This window comes from Harpegnathos saltator, unplaced genomic scaffold, assembly GCF_003227715.2.
Source record: "Harpegnathos saltator strain DR-91 unplaced genomic scaffold, Hsal_v8.6 scaffold810, whole genome shotgun sequence".
Classification (NCBI taxonomy): domain Eukaryota; kingdom Metazoa; phylum Arthropoda; class Insecta; order Hymenoptera; family Formicidae; genus Harpegnathos; species Harpegnathos saltator.
The window spans coordinates 136785-158811 of record NW_020230661.1 but is presented as its reverse complement, the minus strand read 5'-3'; the positions used below and the strand labels follow the sequence as shown (position 1 = coordinate 158811).

The following is a 22027-nucleotide window of genomic DNA, read 5'->3' as shown; positions in this document are numbered from 1 at the left end:
GAGGAACAAAAAAGTCCTGTGCCATAATGTGAAAATCGTAATAGTTTTTTAATTATAACAGCGCAAAGTTAGGCGTTTTCCACGCCCAGCGCGGCCTATAGATGCTCCGCAGCAAGCTATGCGCGTAGGGGCTGAACGATAACGCAGCTTGCGCTGACCGTCGCGCGGCGTCAAAGCGCTAAGAAGCCATCGCGACAGTCAGCGTGAGACACGTTATCGCTCAGCCCCTACGCACACAGCTTGCCACGGAGCGTTTATAGGTTGCGATGGGCGTGGAAAACGCCAAACTTTATGCGGTTATTACTAAAAAACTATTACGATTTTCACGTTATGGTACAGGACTTTTCTGTTCCTCTCACTTAGTTCTATGTCCCTACGGAGCTCGTGTCCCAAAGTTCTGAGACACCCTGTGTGTGTGTGTGTGTGTATATATATATATATATATATGCATATAATTATATATAATATATAGTCGATACAACAAAATCTTTGGACAATTGTAATTATCACATTCACATATATGTATATAAAAGATTGATAATTATAGTCATCCAAAGAGATTTCATCGTACCGATGACATACAAATATATTTTTTACACATTATTATTTAATAAAACTCTTATCTGTATTCATTACAATATATTACAATATATTACGATACACACATACAAAATTGAATTAAAAAGAAAATTGAAATAAATCTAGAATTAATTTCATTGGATATAATACTAATGGGAATTCTTTTCAGAGATGCTACAAACCCATTAATACTGTACTAGCAGTCACGTTTACCTGCGTCGGTGCGCTAGCTTGTCTCACGCTCATTTCCCACGTGTCCAATAATTGCGAAAGTGAGAAACGACGTGGAAGCTTTGCGATACGCGCGTTCAGAGCTTTTTGAACGGCGCAGAGAAATGGCGTCGCTTCGTATTCGTGCGGTGCCATGACGCAACGAGGCGGTGTTAAAGGATAATCCGCAGGAACTGTAACCGAGACTGGCGGGACGCACGGAAGATGACGATCGTCGAGCCAGCATATTAGTTGGATGCATTTCGAACCGTTCTGCTGCGCTGGGTCTAGACTGACCTGAAATAAAAGAGCAATTAACTTCTTACATATCTGACTCTCTTCTGCGAAGAGTTGATTTTCTTAGCCAACTGTAGATGTAAATGTATGCGTATATGCAAAGATTCAAAACTATTATAAAAACATCCAACAATTTGCGTCTTCCTTTTCAACAAAACACAACTAGCTTCAATCACAATTCTGATTAGATCGTTCTTGCGCTACGAATCTTCTATTTTTTACAAAAGCGTATGAAATATGCGTGGTGAATCGATAGACAATTGTAACTAACGAGATTCAAAAGACGAGTAGTAATTGAGACTTTAACTCTTTATTGCACAAATTTTTCTGCTGAATATATTTTGCTTAAATATATGTGTATATAAAGGTTTTTGAGGTTTTGCTAATTGCAAATCTGAAGTCGAAGTTTAAAAAATTAAAATAATGGATTCAACATGGCGGTTAAATTATGGCAGAAAATAATTGATTATGGATTGTTTATGTATAAAAATTTTATATGTTAGATTATTTTAGGCTTCTGATTTCAAATCTACAGTTAAAATTAAAAAAATATAAAATGGCGGTTTCAATATAAAAATTTTTTTTGCTACTTTTTAATAAAAACTTATCACTTTTAATATAATCCGGAACTATGGCGAATTTCTAGTTCCATATTTTTTTAATTTCTTATATATTTTTTATACATTCTAGTTTATAATTTTTTACTTTTGATATTTTATTTTATTAATTTTTTAAATCATTTTATATGTGATATAGTATAAAGCAATTTTTGGACAAAGGTAAACAAAGTATCCAAATTAAATGTTAATGAAATTTTACTACTACATGAAATTTGAAATAAAATATACTGTCAGTTCTATGATGTCATGAAAAAAAGATCATACACGGGACACTATGTAACAAAGGATTAAATTATTACATACCTTAAATCGTTGGTCCAATCTGGCTATCTCCCCTTGCAGTACGTCCGGTATCTCACTTGGTGGCTCTTCGACTTTCTGCTTCTTCAACGGCGGTGGCAAATTTCTATTTTTGAAATGTATGTTAATATCAATTTGTACAATGTATGTTCATATTAATTTGTAAAGTATATGTTAATATAAATTTGTAAAATGTTAATATAAAATTTTCGATTACATGTTTGTTGAATAAAGTAATGATTTGTTGTCATTTCATACTTACTTTATTTCGGGTCCAAACAAGGCATTCAGGTATGGTCCAAACGTACGTTGCAATGTATGATTGATCATTGGGCTCTGGAGGTGCGCACTCACCGCTTCTAACAGCGGACTGAAGATCTGATGTTCCTTTAGCGTAGTTACCGGTGGCCCGACGCTGCCGTCTCCTCTCTTGAAGTCTAATTTTTCCAGAACGACTTCGCATTTTAGTAACGTATCCAGCGGCATGCGTTTACTAGGATTCGATAAAATTTCTAAGAGCTTCTTCATCTTGCTGAGTTTGTCGACATCTAATAACAGATAATATGCACAGTTAGTAAAAAGATCATTTTTAAAACTGTTCGATACTAAAAAGACGCGACATCAAAAAACTCATAATTCCACCTAAAAGATAAAAAAAAATTGATAAATTTATAAAAACGAGGAAGTTACATTTGGGTTTACATAAATAGAAATTTATAACAAGTTTTTCTATCGAATTTCTCATTCACATATTCTCACCTTTTTACTATTAATCAATTTATTTATAAGGATAATATTTATGTTTTCTTACTTCCTTCGCTGCCCATCCTAGCAATCATTTTTCGTAACGGCTCTATGTACTTGCTTAACTGTCTAACTTTATCTCTGTAAGCCTGATCTTCCTGCTGAGGACTTGGTGTAGCGCCTACACCTCCAGGAGTATTCAGCGAACTGCTTGGCGACGGTGCCATACCTGGTTATTGTCTAGTTAGTTATTGTCTAACTTCTCTTAAAATATTTTTAAGAATATCTTAAAAAAAGAAAAATCGTTCTATACTTAATAATACTAAATCATTTAGCTTACCTACGGAATTCACGGAACGAGACGGCCCACTCATAATGCCATGCTGCGGGCTTGGTGATGGTACTAATGCGGGAGATGCTACCATCTGATTGCTGTAAAATGTTAGTTAAAATTGTTAGTTTTCCATTTTGATTACACTATAACAGAAAGAATTGTAGAAATATATTTCTGTAAGTTTGTTAAGCAATATAGTTACTTTGATGGTGCCCCTAAACCAGCTGGGCTCGGAACAGAAGGAGACGGACTTTGTCTCAGAAACTGATTAGGTGTAACATTACGCGGACCAGAAAATCCAGTATTCATCATTTCACTTGGCTGAAAATACAAATACATTATATCATGATAAGTTGTGTCATAATATATCAATGTAATTAAATGATTAATTGGTCTGAAAGGTTAATCAATTTAATATACATATATCATTATTTTTCTTTCCTTGATCAACAAAATTATTTAATATCAAATATATATTACTATATCAATATGGTAAAAAAATAGTAAACAAGTATATAATTGCATACTTTTCTTTGCATGTGATTCAGCTGTTGTTGCATCTGACCAGGCCCCAATTGTCCAGGGCCAATTTGATTCATTTGCTGTGGCATATTAGTCTGTATACCACCTATTGGACCTCCTATTTGACTACTCATCTGACTCGGCAGCTGATTTTGCATTTGCGACTAGAGGCAGAGAAGAAAAATGAATAACCAAACCAATAATTTGTTGTAAATATTTTTATAAGATAACTTAAAGATAAAGATAACTTATCAAATATAGTGGATAAAGGTTAAATGCATACTTGCATGTTTTGTTGCATCTGTCCAGTGGCTAATTGGCCCATCTGTCCCGGCACCATTTGGTTCATCTGTTGAGGAATATTTCCCTGTCCCATTTGGTTCATCTGAGTTAGCATTGAGTTGTTCTGCATAGTTTGGATAGGACCCATGTGGCTCATTGGGCCGCCACTTTGTGTCGGCATCATGCCCATACCAGGCATTTTGTTTTGCATGCCGGGCATATTCATTGGTTGCCCAGGACGTTGATTTAAGCTTTGTAAAACTAATAAAAATTTCGATCTGTAGAATACTATAGCAAAGTATCTATTGCAAACTAAATTATTATCTTAATTTATTGCCTACTTAATAAAACTCTTACCTATTTAATAAAGATAAACTTGAAGGTGCACAAAGATACATAAAGATTCTACACAGAAGCAAGCTTCCAATGCATAAATATATAAATATAATCTCTACTTTTACAAATTAGGCTACTTAACTTGTTACTAAGAAAAGATACAAAAAATTTAGCAATATAAAAAAGCGCAATTTTAGATGCAAATTAATGGCGATAATTGACACATCCAGCAATCCTTTAATTTTCTTGGCTTCAGCAAACACAGTAGTCGAATGATCAACTTTTAGAAGATGAATATAACAGATAAATCTAATAGTATATATCAATTATAGATAATTTGTAATTGTAGTTGCACAACAGTTTTGTTCACCAAATGCAAGCTTTACTCTGAATTATCATGTTCTCTCCATCTAGCACCCCCCATAAATTTCTCAAACCCCTTCTTCAAGGGGAAAATATAAAAGTTTTCCAACTTAGACCGCAATTTGCTTAAACATTCATTCTCCTCTTTTTTCATTGTCCAATAATATGTATACGTATAAGTAATATTGCGAACTCGAACTTCCTCATCTAACGTCAATTTTATAATGATAATGTCTCTATGATCAGACTTTCGCAGATCGCTTGGCCACGTGTCTTGAGAACACATGAGTTCCATCGTCAGGAGAGCCGGGTGCAAATGAAACTGCATATCCCTATGACTCCGTCGGGCGTCGCGGATGAATTCATACACGGCGGTTAAGCGAGTTATGAAAGCTTGTATTGAGCATCTCACATCGTAGATTATATTCACTACCTCTTCAGAGACGGGGTTACGCGTACCGGACACAAGCATGCCTTTAAGATTTATCACTTCCGGCACGAAAGAGTAACCCGGACTAATATACCATTTTCGCAACAAGTTACGATACACCAGCGTTATTTTAAATTTAAAAATGTTTACACTAAGTATTTCATTACCATGCGCTTTGTAGACAAACTTAACACGTTTATTATTCTGCAAATTCACTTTCAGAAGCCCCATACCATCCTGCTTGAGTTTCTTCTCCAAGACAAGTTTTCTTAGTTGTGCTTGTGGTACTGGTATCACGTTTCCTACGATGACTCGATCTCTCGTCGAGTTTTGAGCATTCGAAGATTGTGCAATGTTTGAGGACTGTGCAATAGTGATAGGTAAAGCACTTAAAGGTTGTGGAGTGCTCACAGGCTGTTTTATATTTTTGAATTGTTGAATTTCTATATGTTGCGAAGTATTTGCAAACTCTTGAATGTTTACAGACTGGCTGTTGATCGGCAGTGATGGCTGTTGAACACTCACTAATTGTTGAGTACTTGCTGATTGTTTATGGGTGTTTATAAACTGTAAAGTACTTGCAGGTTGAACGTTTGCCGAACGTTGAGTACGCGCAGATTGTAAAATACTTGGTCGAGCGCTTGCAGATTGCGATATCAATCGTATCTTAGGTACTTGATTTGGATTTGAATTATCAGCTTGGCTTTCCATGTTATCCATGTGTTGTATGTAATACACATTGTGATCCTCCATTTTTTATTTCGATGAGTCCTTGCGAGAGAGGGCACGCTTGTTCCTTGAGTCAGGAATACCGGAAGATGTTTTCTCGATCCACCCAATATAGTTGTTCGTCTATGCACTTGTCCGTGCGAGCGGGAAGATAATCCTGTCCTGGTCTATTCTGTAACTTCAACGACAGTGTGCTTGCTATTACATTGTGTTATGCATATATAATGCATAATAAAAAAGACTACGCAACGTACGTTAAGTAAGAATAATAAGAACATTGCCGTTGTTAATAGTTGCAGAGTGGACCGTATTGAGATATTATGAAAATATCCGGAAGATTTCCTGATCAGTATAATTGGACGATGCCCGAATATCTTCAGGGAAAATATCGGGAGAATCTTCCCGAATAGTCTCAGAATATCTCTCCTGTATAGAAGGGTGATTCGTGCATACCTCAATCTGCAGAGGCAACAATGCTGACATAATATTTACTGTTACTAAAAGTTCTCAATTATATCTCACGTTCGTCAGGTTAAAGTACAATATCGTATCACAGCCATTTGCACGTGCCACCATGTAACGTAGGAGTGAGTCTTCCGAACGATGCACCGGTAAGATACGGTAAAAAGAAGACCTGTTACATCGTTGATTCACTGAGCAAAGTGGTCTGATGATTATTGTTACCGATGAATTGCCGAGCGTAAAATCGAAGAACACGAAAACTGAAAGCCTAAGAACGTAGATACAAATAAGAGGATTAAGTAGTTCAGTTTAGTTCAATTCAATATATGGCTCGGAACAAATGAGGATCAAGTAATCTCAACTAAACTTAACGTACGATACCTGAATGGTTCCCTATACGAATGACCATAAGATGATATGTAATTATTTGTAGAGTGAAATAATTCAATAGATGGCTCCGAGCAGAGAGTTCTACTCCAACGCTAGTTATATTGGAATGATAACAAAATATAGACAAAAAAGGACTATTTCCATAGGAAACATGTTAAGTCTACTCTCTTACAAAGAACTTCCTGAACTGGTGCAGCATGCTGGTGCAATATATCAGGTGTAGTAAAAAGAAATCCATTATTTTTCCAATAGATGGCTTTAGTTATCTGTATCTCGCGTAAGTCCGATCGGGTTCCACTAGATGGCGTTAGAAAGATGAGAGGTCGAATCGCGGTGAGCCGGCGGAAACGGTGGCCAAGCCAGGATTGACGGCCAGGAAGGTTTTGCTGTGTGTTTGGTGGGATTGGCAGGGAATTACCTACTATGAGCTGCTCCCTTACGGCAAAACTCTTAACTCGGAACTGTACTGTCAACAATTGGACCGTCTGAAGGAAGCAATCGCCCAGAAGCGGCCAGCTTTGGCCAACAGGAGAGGAATTGTGTTCCATCAGGACAACGCCAGGCCACACACATTGATAGTGACTCGCCAGAAGCTCCGGGAGCTTGGTTGGGAGGTTCTTATGCATCCTTATAGTCCTGGCATCAAGTGATTACCATCTGTTCCTGTCCATGGCGAACAATTTTGCTGGTGAAAAATTCGCTTCAAGAGAGGCTTGTGAAAATCGACTGTCTCAATTTTTTGCCAATAGGGACGAGGGCTTCTATGAGAGAGGCATAATGAAATTACCTACAAAATGGCAACAAGTTATCGAACAAAACGGCGCATATTTGACCTAAATCGGATCATTCTAACTATGGTAATTAAAGCCTTCAATTTCATGCAAAAATAATTGATTTCTTTTTACTACACCTGATATTAGAGCGAGTATATTTTATTTTATTTTATTATATTTATTGCAGCAGTGTACATAAGCTCAGGAAGTTCTTCGAAAAAGAATCGACTAATTAGATCTGTTCGTTTTCGAAAAACTTCGGAACTAGTGCAATAAGTTCTTCTTCTTCAATATATGGCTTTGTGCATACAATAGATGCTCCAACGCCGCTCACACGTAGTGCAATAAGTTAAAATGTAATAAGTGTACTTTCTTTTACTTTAATTCATTTACTAGTGTGATACTAGTGTGCCCTCTCACAGAAGTTTTTCGAAAACAAATGTTGTTTCACTAGCTGTGTACAGAAGACACAACGGCCGTACAATGATGGTTGAGTAATTCGTCAATATTATTGGTTTGAATATAAGATCTAACAGTAAAGATTAATAGTCACGAATTGCTCAATGAGCGCTTTGTTTTTGGAACGCATTGTGAATCTGTTTTTTCTCGAAGAATTTTTTGAACTACTAGTGCACACTAAAGGCCCATCTACAATGGCTGCAAGAATAAGGTTGTAAGCGTAAGCAGTAAGAAATGGATCAATCATAATCGATTATTTTTATAATAATCGATTGTGGTTGGTCTATTTCTTACTGCTTACGCTTAGAACCTTATTCTTGTAGCCATTGTAAATGAACCTTGATGCAATCAGTTAAAATAACAGAAAATATATTTGTTTTACTCCAACTTATTGTATTGTATATGGGTCTATGCATAATTCCGTAGCGAAATTCCGACAGATGTCGTTCGCAGTTTTTCCGCTCGCACATCACATCAATCGGTCGTAAGACAGTTGCGGCTGCTAAAAGACAGTTGCCCAACTTTTAACTTCTTGGCGGCGGCAACCGGCAATCGCAACTGTCTCTTTCAACAGAAAATAGCACTTTGTAACTAGTAGCTGCCATCCTTCGCAACTCGCAACTTTGCAACCTATTCTGAATCGGGCTTAAGTCTCGCTTAAAACCAAAATGTTGATGCAACTTGGCCTTATATTATTATAGATATTATCAAAGACAAATATACATAGACCGAGTGTTTTATAAGAGGCTACTACGAGGTAAATTTTATCCGAAGAGGATAGTACTATTGGGTGAGTGCAAAAGTTCGTGCGGAGTTTCAATAGATGGAGTTATAAGCGTCGTAAAGTGTTGTCATTAATACTTCCATCTACATATTATATAACGTTGGAAAAGTGACGTCTTCAGCTGTTATTAAAAAAAAAACCATTTGTTTTCATACAAACTGCTTCGAGAAATATCACTTTAAAAATGAGTATCGATAAGGTGCATTTACGGCATGTTATGCTTTACGAGTTTCGGAAGGGAATAAACGTTGCCGCAGCCGTAAAAAACATTCAGGATGTTTATCAGGATGAAGCACCAGCTAAACGAACTGTGGAAAAATGGTTTGCTAAATTTCGGCGCGGAGAATTTAACCTTGAAGACGAGCCACGCTCTGGTCGACCTTCTGACATTGATGACGATGTTTTGCGTACTTTAGTGCTCAATAATCCGCGAATTTCAACAGAAGAAGTTGCTACAGCACGTTGACCGATCAACCGCTTTTCGGCGTTTAAAAAAGATGGGATTCGATTTGAAGCTCGATATATGGGTGCCCCATTTGCTGACCGAGAAGAACAAAATCAAGCGAATTTTTGCAGCCGTTTCTTTACTCGGGCGGCTCAATAACGAGTCGTTTTCGGATCGACTAGTGACGGGCGATGAGAAATGGGTCCTCTACAACAATGTTCAGCGCAAACGGACATGGAAACAATCAGGTGAGCATGGTGACGCAATGCCAAAGGCCAGTTTGCACCCGATGAAGGTGATGCTCTCTGTTTGGTGGGATTGCAAGGGCATAATCTATTTCGAGCTTCTCCCCGCTGGCGAAACGATTGATTCGGACAAGTACTGTCGCCAATTAACCAATCTGAATCGAGAAATAAAAGAGAAACGTCCGATTTTGTCAAATCGCAAGGAAGTCGTCTTTCATTACGACAACGCCAGACCACACGTTTCGGAAAAGACGCTGCGCAAACTGAAGAGCCTGAAATGGGATGTCTTAACGCATTCACCGTATTCTCCTGATATCGCACCATCTGACTATCACTTGTTCCGGTCATTGCAAAATTATTTAAATGGAAAAAACTTTGACTCTTTGGAGGCCTTAAAAAACGGCGTTTCTTCGTTCTTCGAATCTAAACCGCGCAGTTTTTATGATCGAGGCATCCGTATGCTGCCAGAACGTTGGGAAAAGATTATAGAAAACGATGGAGAATATATCATTGATTGAATAAAGATTTTTGTTTGCCTAATCACTGTGTGACTTTTACTCACAAACTCCGCACGAACTTTTGCACTCACCCAATACAAATACCCCATATTTGTTTAGCTTGCATATTTATCTAGATTTTTATTAGAAAATGCTAAATAAAGACATGCTTCTGGGCAGTAAAACAAGTATAACCGTGCACATAGAACATTTTAGCAATAAATCATAAACAGTAAGCACAAATTCACTAATCAAAATTGATTATTCTTCTTACGGCCCAAAAATATACAACTGTGATTGGTTAACTTACTTAATGTTTATCTTATAATCTGAGTTATCTTAGTTAAATTTATCTTATCTTATCATCTTATTATTTAAGTTTTTTTCTGTGTGTCCAAGCTTTTATACTTCGCATCTTGTCGCTACAAGTATTGAAATAAAACGCTATAAGCTCAAAAGGTGGTCTATCTTTTCCTGTAGTTTGAGCTCAAAGAGTTATCTAAAGATGTATTTGAGAAAGTATCTAAAGATGTCCACTTTTCATGTGATCGCACCAGAAAAAAAGGATGCATTCAGCAGATTAGTATTAAGTGTTTGAACAAGTTTACGCCGTTTTCAAAGAGATGTAACGAATATTACCTACATGCATAGAATTTCCAGTGGCCTGTAAAATTTACATTAGTCTAAGTTTTCAGTGTCAATAGGCTGAGCACCTCGGCACGGTACAAGCTTTATTATCCAATAAAACAAAACAATAAACAATTTCCAATGGCAACAAATGTATATGAGAGTACTATAAACAAGCTTTCATATTTAGGCTGCGTTCCGAAATTCACTGTCAGTACTGAAAATATATAGTTTGTCACGTATACTATAGATCAGTGCTGGGAATTAAGTGAGCAGGGCGAGCCGATTTCAGAGGTAAAACCCGCGCTTCCCCCACTACCTCTAGAAGCGCGACGGCCGAGCCGCCGATCGCGCGTGAGACGCTCTGCCTCAGCAACGGTCTCATATACGATATAAGATGGGATCGCATCCTCCGTCAAACCAAAAATAAAATATTTATTTATCCTTAAAAAATAATTTTTACTCTCATTAATGATGAAATATTATGCTTTTATTTTTAATATAATAAATTGTCTTTAATAATAATATAGTGATAATAATTAAGAATATAATTATTAAAGTTTTGTTAATAGATTTCTACGTCACCCATGAGGTACTATTGTTGATGCGTTTTTTTTAAAGTGGTTTCCCCAGTAGGCCTATTCCACTAAAAATTAATGAAGATGAAATACAGGGTGTCTCAGAACTTTGGGACACGGGCTCCATAGAGACATAGAGCTAAATGAGAGGAACAAAAAAGTCCTCTATCATAATGTGAAAATCCTAATAGTTTTTTAATAATAACCGCGTAAAGTTTGGCGCTTTCCACGCCCATCGTGGCCTATAAACGCTCCGCGGTAAGCTGTGTGCGTAGGGGCTGAGCGATAACGCGACTCGCGCTGACCGTCGCGCGGTGTCAAAGCGCCAAAACGCTATCGCGACAGTCAGCGCGAGCCGCGTTATCGCTCAGCCCCTACGCACACAGCTTACCGCGGAGTGTTTATAGGCCACGATGGGCGTGGAAAGCGCCAAACTTTACGCGGTTATTATTAAAAAACTATTAGGATTTTCACATTATGGTAGAGGACTTTTTTGTTCCTCTCATTTAGCTCTATGTCTCTATGGAGCCCGTGTCCCAAAGTTGAGACTCTGTATATGGCTCAGCAGGAAAGCGAAATGCTACATTGTAAGAAATATAAAAACGAAAGAGGAAGAATAAGTACAGAGCGCAAAATGGCCAATTTTTATAAAAATATTAATTAGATTTTCTTGCTTGTTTATATGTCGATTTTACTAAGGATGATACATCCACAGAGATTTTGGAAGAGGTAGTACGCATCAACGAAGATAGTGATGCATCTCTCAAAGATCAACGTTTGTCTGTTTTTATGATTTTCATTTTGAAAAAAGAACATTCGCATAAATATGTGGACCCAAACATAGAGAAAATTCGAAGACCGAAATTTCTAAGATGTCGATAACATGATGTGTCTAAAATTTTGAAGAATTCGACACCCTTTTCCTGCCGTGTTTTTAGCGAAAGATTATATTGCAAATCGCACAATTCTGCCTGAAGATGTAGACGTTATTCCTCGATTTGCACAGTGAGAGGTTTCTCAAAGAATATTAAATCTTTTCTTAGCATTTCGAAATCACTGAAATGCGTATCAAACTGATTTATTAAAGAATCAATAACATTACATTGTTTAACGAAAATATAATTTGTACCGTATTCTTCAAAGAGAAATAAAATTTAATTTAATTTTTATTTCTTAATTTAATTTTTATTTCTTTCTTCGAAGATTTAGACTCGCTTTACAAGCTTGCTCTAGTCACTGACATGACAAACCATTTAAATATTTTAAATTTAAAGCTGCAAAAGACCAACCAAACTATTTCGCGGGTAGTTACTCATGTCGATTCCTTTCGCAGGAAACTAGTACTTTTTAAAAATCAGTTACCAAATAATGTTCTTCACTTTTTTCCTTCTTGCCAGATTCTCTTTGAAAAATACGGTACAAATTGTAATTTCGTTAAACAATGTAATGTTATTGATTTTTTAATAAATCAGTTTGATATGCGTTTCAGTGATTTCGAAATGCTAAGAAAAGATTTAATACTCTTTGAGAATCCTCTCACTGTGCAAATCGAGAAACAAAGCCTACATCTTCAGGTAGAATTGTGCGATTTGCAATATGATCTTTCGTTAAAAACATGGCAGGAAAAGAGTGTCGAATTCTTTAAAATTTTAGACGCATCGTGTTACCCACATCTTACAAGGGGAGGACGCATCGACCGGGAAACGGTTTGGAACGAAACTTACGGAGTTAATAGTACTTGACTACTAATAACTCATGGTAATAGCATACGACGCAATTTTACGACCTCTTTGTTTTCGAGAAAAAACGATCTAAAGAAAAGAGCCAACAAAGTGTACGAGTTAGTAAGAAGAGTATTCAACGAAGCAGCGTAGCGCAGGAGCGAAGATAACGGACTACCGAGCTGACGGCTGAGGTTCGATCCCTTCTGTATGGTTTTTTTTATTTTATAAGCATAAAAATGGAACAGAAAACATTAATAAGTAATAAAACTGCGTTTCTTAAATATATTAGTGTTTGTTAAATATATTAATGATTTAAATTGCAAAAAAACCGTAAATCTTATCTATAAAATATATAGTATATGAGAAAACTTTTATATAATAATTGTAATGGAAATAGGAATAAAAATATTGTTATGAAATATATAGGAGTGCTATTAACCCTTTGCGGTCGATGCCGTTACTATGGCGGCATTCACAAGTCGTCGTAGAAGTCGGTGCCGCCAGGCTGGCATTCATGATCGCCTGGCGTGCGGCACGGCAAACGAGGCTAGCGATGAAAGAAAACTATCCTCCCGATGCTAGATTCAAATGTTTAGATCAACTTACAGATATCAATGTTTATCGATCTCTTCGAAATCGGCTGACCGCAAAGGGTTAAACTAGTATGAGATAATTTTTCGTAATCTTATATCGTATATATAAAATATTTGTTTCTGTTACAACTCTCTATGTTGTGTTGAAGTCGTGTTGTGTCTTTATCTCTTCTGGCAATCCCCCTCCAAAAACTTCCTTTGTGTCATTCTAAACGATCGTTAAGAATGACGAAATGATTCGAACATCGCAACAGTCGTCAGTAAAGCAAGCAGCAGTGTGCGTTTACTAGTGATACAGAGCAGTTCGGTGATCATATTTAGATTACATATATCATAACAATGTCAGAGAATCCTTCAACAAGCAAAATAGTTGATGTAGAATCGCTAGAAGAAAGATCTTTTGAAAATGAAGATTTTAAAGGTGAATTCACTAATACTCTCGTATATGCGAATTCTATTTACGAGAATAATGAATTATTATCGAAAAATTCTCCAGCGAAAATATAATATATTTTTACTCCTATTTCCATTGCAATTATTATATAAAAATTTTCTCATACACTATATATTTTATAGATAAGATTTACGGCTTTTTTGCAATTTAAATCATTAATAACATTTAACGAACACTAATACATTTAAGAAACGCAGTTTTATTACTTATTAATGTTTTCTGTTTCATTTTTATGCTTATAGAATAAAAAAAAACCATATAGAAGGAATCGAACCTCAGCCGTCAGTTTGGTAGTCCGTTATCTTCGCTCCTGCACCACGCTGCTTCGTTGAATACTCTTCTTACTAACTCGTACACTATGTTGGCTCTTTTCTTTAGATCGTTTTTTCTCGAAAACAAAGAGGTATTGCGTCGTATGCTATTACCATGAGTTATTAGTAGTCAAGTACTATTAACTCCGTAAGTTTCGTTCCAAACCGTTTCCCGGTCCATGCGTCCTCCCCTTGTTAGAAATTTCGGTGTTCGAATTTTCTCTATGTTTGGGTCCACATATTTATGCGAATGTTCTTTTTCCAAAATGAAAATCATAAAAACAGACAAACTTTGAGCGATGTAGCACTATCTTCGTTGATGAGTACTACCTCTTCCAAAATCTCTGTGGATATATCATCCCTAGTAGAATCGACATGTAAACGAGAAAAAAACCCAATTAATATTTCTATAAAAATTGGCCATTTTGCGCTCTGTACTTATTCTTCCTCTTTCGTTTTCATATTTCTCACTATGCATTATTTCGCTTTCCTGTTGAGCCATATATTTCATTTTCATTAATTTTTAGTGGAGTAGACCTATTGGGGAAACCGCTTAAAAAAACTCATCAATAATACCTCATGGGTGATGTGGAAATCTATTGGCAAAACTTTAATAATTATATTCTTAATTATTGTCATCACTATATAATTATTAAAGAGAATTTATTATATTAGAAATAAAAGCATAATATTTCATTACCAATAAGGGTAAGAATGATTTTTTAGGATAAATAAATATTTTAATTTTGATTTAAGGGAGGATGCGATCCTATTTTATATCGTATATGAGACCGTTCCTGAGGTAGAGCGTTTCACGCGCAATTGGCAGCTCGGCTGTCGCGCTTCTAGAGGTAGTGGGGGAAACGTGGACGTTGCCTCTGAAATCGGCTCGTGCTGCTCACTTAATTCCCAGCACTAGTCTATAGGATAAAGTGAGAGGTTTGGTGCCGTGCAATGTTCTCACTCTGTCGTAAACTGCTAACTTCCGGTTTCATTCCCCTCGAGGGAATGCTTGGTCTAATTATATACGTCATTGTTTATTTCAGATTGAAACCGGTATTCATGGTTAAATCTTATATTTAAGATCGTCTTAAATACACCTTTAGATATTCAGTAGCCAATGAAATAATTTATACAATACCAGGTATGTAAATATGAAACCGGAATTTTTGTATAGAAAATACACGTTTATTGTACGAAAATGATAAAAAATATTTTATTCGAAGTATTGCCCATCGCTAGCTATACATTTTCCCCACCTGTCTGACAATTTGTGGATGCCACGCCAAAAAAACTGTTGCTCTTTTGAGGCAAATCAGTCATCGAGCCATTTTCGTAAGAAGTGAAGCGCTGCTCAGCAAGTGCGTGTCCCATCGATGCAAATAAGTAGTAATCGGACGGAGCCAAGTCTGGTGAGTAAGTCGCATACGAAAGTATTTCCCAATTAAACGCCTCAATCGTTTCCTTGACCAGTTTTGCTGTGTGTGATGGTGCATTATCATGAAGCAAAATCACTTTGTGTTGCCTTTTTTGATATTCTGGTCGTTTTTCACGCAAAGCTTGATTCAAATCGATCATTTATTGTCGGTAGCGTTCAGTATTAACGGTTTCGCCAGGTTTTAGCAGCTCATAATAGCAGTACACCCTTCTGATCCCATCAAACACAGAGAGCATTGTCTTCCGTCCATGGCGATTTGGCTTTGCAGTCGATGTCGATGGTTCGCCTGGAGTTACCCATGATCTTTTACGCTTAGGATTCTCAAAATATATCCACTTTTCATCGCCAGTCACAATTCGATGGAGAAATGACTTTCTTTTGTAACTGGCGAGCAGCATTTCGCAAGTGGTTTTTCGGTTTTCCTGCTGTCTTTCATTCAGTTCATATGGAACCTATTTTCCCATTTTCTGGATCTTTCCCATGGCTTTCAAACATATGGAGACGGCTTCTCGTGTCATATTTAATTGATCCGCGAGTTGTTGTTGCGTTTGAGCGTCATCCTCATCCAACAATGCTTGCAATTCGCTGTCTTCAAACTTTTTCGGTGGTCTTCCACGTTCTTCGTTTCTCACGTAAAAATCGCCACGTTTGAATTTTTTAAACCACTCAAAGCACTGTGATTTACCAAGTGCATGCTCACCGTAAGCTTCGACAAGCATTCGATGCGATTCTGCAGCAGTTTTCTTCAAATGGTAACAGAAAATCAATGCTGTCCGCAAATCGTAGCTTCCAGGCACAAAATTCGACATGTTCAACGCTATTATAAACTATGCTGTTATATGAAACTTGTATTGTTGTGAGTTGAAAATCTTTGTCAGATGTCAACAAATGGCGCCAATGACGCGGTTTGATGGTAATTATATTGACAGCTAGGGCCATCTATGGGCAAATCCCAGTTTCATATTTACAGACCTGATGTCTGAAGATGAACTTCAGATGGTCTTAAATATAAGATCCAACTATGTACCAGCCTGAGAATCAGAAAAACATATTTAGGGCCAGAGCACAGACTTCTGCATAATTATGCATAATACACAATGCATAAGAGAATAAACCAATTAGTTTTCTTCATTTCCCTCCTCAGGACAGAAATGAAGAACTCTGATTGGTTGATTCTCTTATGCGTTATGTAGAAATCTGTTTTCTGGCCCTAAATATGTTTTTCTGATTCTCAGGCTGATATTCATAGTTGGATCTTATATTTAAGACCATCTTAAGGCCTGGCCCATAGGGCAAGAGCACAGACTTTTGCATAACGCATAATACACAATGCATAAGAGAATCAAGCAATCAGAGTTAGTCGCTTAGTTCTTCAATTCTGTCCTGAGGAGGGAAATGAAGAAAACTAATTGGTTTATTCTCTTATGCGTTATGTATTATGTGTTATGCAAAAGCCTGTGCTCTTGCCCATAGTGTTTTCGACTGAGTGGATTTTGATCGATTCGGGATTGATTATATTATAAACTTTGTAATAAGCCAGGCAAGTCTATCTATGACGTTTATTATTTTAACATAGTGCATCAGTATGCACCAATCAGAAATCAGAAAGGAAAATATCTCCAGTGTCTAATATACCACTAATGTCAAATGTATTCTAAATAGATCATCAAAGTAAACATACAAGCCACTTCAGAACTAGTATTCAAACGAGTGTTCAAATCGTCCTGCATGAGTGGACATACCGATATATCGCGCATGAATTATTTAAATTAATATTAAAGATAAAGTGATTGTTGTGTAAATCTACGAGCAAATGTAATTCTGTCATGTGCCATCATGAAAGAAATCATGAAAGAGATCATGAAAGAAATAATTATCGCTATTGTCGAAAAGAATATGTAAAAACTAAAGAGAACAATGAAACCAAAAAAGAAGATAATTTGGTAACTCAATTGATAAATTTTTAGTCATTACTCTTGCAATTTTTATAACCTCTATAATATATTTAGTAAATTTTGCAACCTATAAATAGGATAGTAAATATATCTGTAAATTTAGAATTTTAATAGTGACATATTCAAACTCTGATAAGAAATTAATGTGTATATTACAAGTTATATTAATAGCTGCAAATAGTTTCATAGTATTGAGGAACATGGTTAGCACATTCTCCAGATTTCTTACTTTTCACTTTATCTGTTTTAAACTCAAAAATATAATGTAATTTCTAAGGCAAGAAATATTCTCTACACTGCTAAAAATCTTAATAATGCTTAAGATCTAAGAATTATGATATTTGGTAGTATAGAAAACCAGAAGTTATATAACAGTTTTGGGTTTGAAGCTAAAGGCATAAGGACTTAACTACCGATCCTTAACATGTCAATGACATTAATTTTAAATATCGTGAATTTAGATTCAAATTATTATTTTGTAGATCTAATGAGCTCTACAGTATATTAGAATGAGCTTTCAAGGAGATAGATATATGCTGAATTGTTGAACAGATGAATTGTTATCCTCAGGTTTGTCCTTTTTCAAACTCCTTACATTTGTCCAATGAATTGGAGTAGGATAAGTATATTTTGTTTCTTTCTAACTTGTTGCAACAATATATATTAGTTCAGTAAGTTTTTTGAAAAAGATCACGCTTTCTATATGTTTCCTTGAAGGCTCACTTCATTATATTATAAACCTCACTATAGATCAACTAGCTTAAAAAATTTTTATCAGAAATTAACGAGATGATATATAGCATTATCTAGCTGTTCATGTTCATCTAACATGTTCATTAGCAAGACATTCATGTGATATACAAAGCACATATAGAAGCATATATAACACAGCACTCATGTTTTTGAAAAGTAGATTGATTCAATGTACATATATGTGATATCCATAATTGCACATGGATCTTATACTTAATATTATCTTGTGCATTAATATTATTTTATGTGAGTATATGTATATGTAAGTTTACCTTCAAATAGTTTTAAATATAAAAACTGATTGTGAATATTGCTCTATCAAGTCAATTTAATTCAATCAGTGCTATGTCAATGGAGAGAAATGTTGATATATATAAAATTTTGATACAAAGGAAAAAGGCAAACAGATAAGGTTAACAGTATATGTATGCTGCAACAGCTAAGATTCTGTATGCAATCAAAATTATTAATATTAATAAAAATTTCAGAAACTATATTAAACAAAGAAGTACTGTAACTTTATGCATGTTTATAAAAAATATATATATATATATGTAACAAGGGTACAGGAATATAGAAATCAATTGAGTAATCATTTAGATAAATTTAAAGTAGAGAACTAGCTCTAAGCTAGTATTAATTATTACTAATACATGCATTAAATATTACTAATGGATAAAGATTCAATTTAATACTGTAATTAAATTAAAAAGATTTTGTAACATTTGTATCTCAACATCAATATAAGTAATTTCTATAAAATATAGCAAGAATAAGATAGTAAATTATACCCAGGGAGTAGAGGTACTATTGGGTTGGCAACTAAGTGATTGCGGATTTTGCCGAGATGACAGATGGATTTTACACTTTCTTTTGTTTCGTTAACGTGTTCAAAGTATCTAAGCTATATTTTTTTTTATTGTTTGGACTTCTACCTTTCATTTAGTACAAAAATTATATCGATTAGTTCTTTAGTTTTGTTTTTATCCCAATTTAAAAATGGAAGAGCAAGACGTGCATTTCAGATATATTTTATTGTATTATTTCCGAAAAGGCAAGAACGCATCGCAAGCACACAAGAAGTTATGTGCTGTATATGGGAATGAAGCCTTGAAAGAAAGGCAGTGTCAAAATTGGTTTGCTAGAATTCGTTCTGGTGATTTTTCATTGAAAAATGCTCAACGATCTGGCCGTCCAGTTGAAGTCGATGAGACCCATATCAAGGCCCATTATCGATTCAGATCGTCATAGCACAACATGTGATATTGCAGAGAAGCTCAATGTATCGCATACATGCATTGAAAAAAATTTAAAAAAGCAAATTTAAAATTTTGAATTTTCATTCTTATTTAAAATTCGCAATCACTTAGTTGCCAACCCAATATTTAGATCAATTGTTAATCATTTAGTTTCCATAAGTACATTTTATTTATAAATATAATAGAACATATAAATTTTATGTAAAAAAGAAAAAAATGAATACTAGCAGTAATTTATCAAATAAAAGGAAATTTTATTAAAATTATTAAATATTAAATTAAATCTATTAATTGAAAAATTTTTTTATTAAATAAAAGCAATAATTTATTAAAAATGGGTAACTAATTTATTAAATAAAAGGGGAAATACTAATAAAGATGATTTACTGCCTTCTTTCATATCAAATTTTTTGGATATTTGAATTGGATGGTTAGTTGGATAATATACATTTTCACTACTTTATTTTTTTTTCCCAGTCATGTCATACAGATTTTATTGCTTAGAAAAATATTTTTTAAAGCACTCAGAGCTTTTAGGGTGCATGATCATTATCATATCCAAAATAAATGGAAAACATAGGAATAAAGCCTTATTAATGTTTTCTTGAAATTTCAAACTTACGGTTAGTTGCAGTACTTGCAGGTGGTTGTGGAATTATGCCTTGATGATTAGGACCAGGACCTCCCATGCCCATTATTTGATTATTTCCAGTCCCTTGACGTGCCAATGTCTGAAGCGCACCAATTGGATCTGGCATACCTTGATTATTGGTACCAGTAGTATTTGGCGCATTACCAGCTGTTCCCTTCTTGGAATCTGTAGATGGAAATAGAATATTGTCAAAAAAGTATCACATATAAAAGAAATATACAAATTTTAAGTACTGAAAGATTAGAGCTAAAAGAAGTACTTATTATTTCCAATATCTACTATTACTATAATTTTAGAAAATTTTATATTACTATAACTTTAGAGACATCATACTCATTTCTCGGACATGAAGGATTAATCTGGCCACAAAACCTAGGTACTCCTCCTGACAATAGAAAGGAATATGTTAACAGATATGAATATGTAACAGGTGAGGAGATACAAGATCTACAATACAAGTAATTATACAATTATAAACCTTGGTTTTTGCCTTTTGAAAAACATGATTTTCCATTTCAACGCTATTCCTTGTTGTGGGCATCCCAGATACTTGTACAGCTTCATCTCTGTTGATGAAAATGCTTACGATTACATATATTAAGAAAAGCATTAAGATTCAATTCAACATAATGTAAGTATAAAAAATCTATTTCTGTTTAATGAAGCAGATAAATGTGATAAAGTATTTTCCATTTTTGTAAAACATCTTTTCATATGTCTTCTTGGTATATTTATGATATAACACAATGACATAATTATGTAACTAAAGTTATTCACATGACATCATGTAAAACAGCCTGTTAGTCCAACCGATAAAAATAGCAAAATCTTAAAAAATGGATTTTAAGATTTTGCTAGTTTTCTTGCAATAAAAAATAATAATTTTTCTTTTTGACAGTTCTATAATTTTATAATCAACATTCTTTATATTTAATAATTTAATTCATATTCAGCAATTGAGGCTTACATCTTCGCAACCACGCTCTGCCGAAAATGTGGAGTTTTCCATGAATCATCCGCCATTTGTGGTTGTTCAATAACGACTGCCGATGGATGCATGATATACAGATCAACGTTTTATCGAAACCTCTTCTCCTGTGGGATGCTGATAATACGTTTCACAATACGTCATTTTTATTATACATATATTTCATGCGGTGAAAGAAAATGGTTATTACCGTTACTGTTGTTATTGTTGTTGTTGTTGTTCGCTTTGAGCTCAAGGTGACGACTGCACAATGTACGATAAAAACTACGAATAATAAAAAATTGATTAAATATATCATTGATTGCAACCAGCAGAGAAAAGCCTCAGAGCGATTACTGGTGTTTTAGTTGACATCGACTTTTAGGCGTTTGATACGCCAGTTGCGCCTATTTTTGAGGTGGAACTACGTTCGCTACGTTCATTTTCTTGCGCCGCCGGTAAAGTCTCCAGTAAGTGTGTGCCCGTGCTACTCATAAGGGTCTACAGGAGCCACACTAGAGACCTCTCGCGGAGATCCGCGAACTAGGCAAAATTATATTGCAAATTATGAACAAAATATGAAGAGAATCACCTTATATGTATGATATTTGCAATCAGGAGAAACGTCCGCAGGGTCGTACAGAGCGCTTTTTTGGAAAAAAAGTCGAAATAAAAATCGATTAAATAATTTGAATGAACGTTCATCCCGCGGTGCAGCACGAACCTATATTTTCATTTATTACAAATTTTTAAGAACCTAAATGCAAAATCGGACTCTGTACGATCCTAGATATTAATATAAGGAAGATGTCCATGTATGTCTGATAAGCAAATATGATGTATGCGTGGCAAAATTTGTAAGTGTAGATAACACAGAAAGTGTAGCCCAGTTGCACTATAGTGCAGTCTATATGA

General features: G+C 35.2%; 1 protein-coding gene across 3 annotated transcripts; it reads right to left on the bottom strand.

Moving 5' to 3' along the window:
• Positions 1-684: 684 nt before the first annotated feature.
• On the bottom strand, positions 685-21498 carry MED15 (mediator complex subunit 15). 3 transcript variants are annotated; one of them, XM_025306913.1, is made up of 13 exons: positions 21324-21498; positions 21113-21250; positions 20624-20711; positions 20479-20530; positions 20116-20310; positions 3890-4149; positions 3612-3770; positions 3287-3405; positions 3091-3182; positions 2818-2979; positions 2269-2554; positions 2010-2112; positions 754-1086 (listed from the first exon to the last, which is right to left on the bottom strand). In XM_025306913.1, the coding sequence occupies exons 2-13, from the start codon at positions 21202-21204 to the stop codon at positions 754-756; spliced, it is 1941 nt and encodes a 646-aa protein (XP_025162698.1). In that variant the 5' UTR covers positions 21205-21250; positions 21324-21498. The 3 variants fall into 3 exon arrangements, with proteins under 3 accessions (XP_019700886.1, XP_025162698.1, XP_019700883.1); XM_019845327.2 differs by lacking the exons at positions 20116-20310; positions 20479-20530; positions 20624-20711; positions 21113-21250; positions 21324-21498 and adding exons at positions 5185-5924; positions 6200-6601 and having other exon boundaries at positions 685-1086; XM_019845324.2 differs by lacking the exons at positions 20116-20310; positions 20479-20530; positions 20624-20711; positions 21113-21250; positions 21324-21498 and adding exons at positions 5185-5924; positions 6269-6601.
• Positions 21499-22027: the final 529 nt, after the last annotated feature.

Coding starts and splice junctions, on each gene's coding strand:
- MED15 (XM_019845327.2), bottom strand. CDS start 5,770: ATGGAGGATCACAATGTGTATTACATACAACACATGGATAACATGGAA. Junction 3,183..3,286: donor GGTTTAGGGGCACCATCAAA/GTAACTATATTG, acceptor AACATTTTACAG/CAATCAGATGGTAGCATCTC. Junction 2,980..3,090: donor TCGTTCCGTGAATTCCGTAG/GTAAGCTAAATG, acceptor GACAATAACCAG/GTATGGCACCGTCGCCAAGC.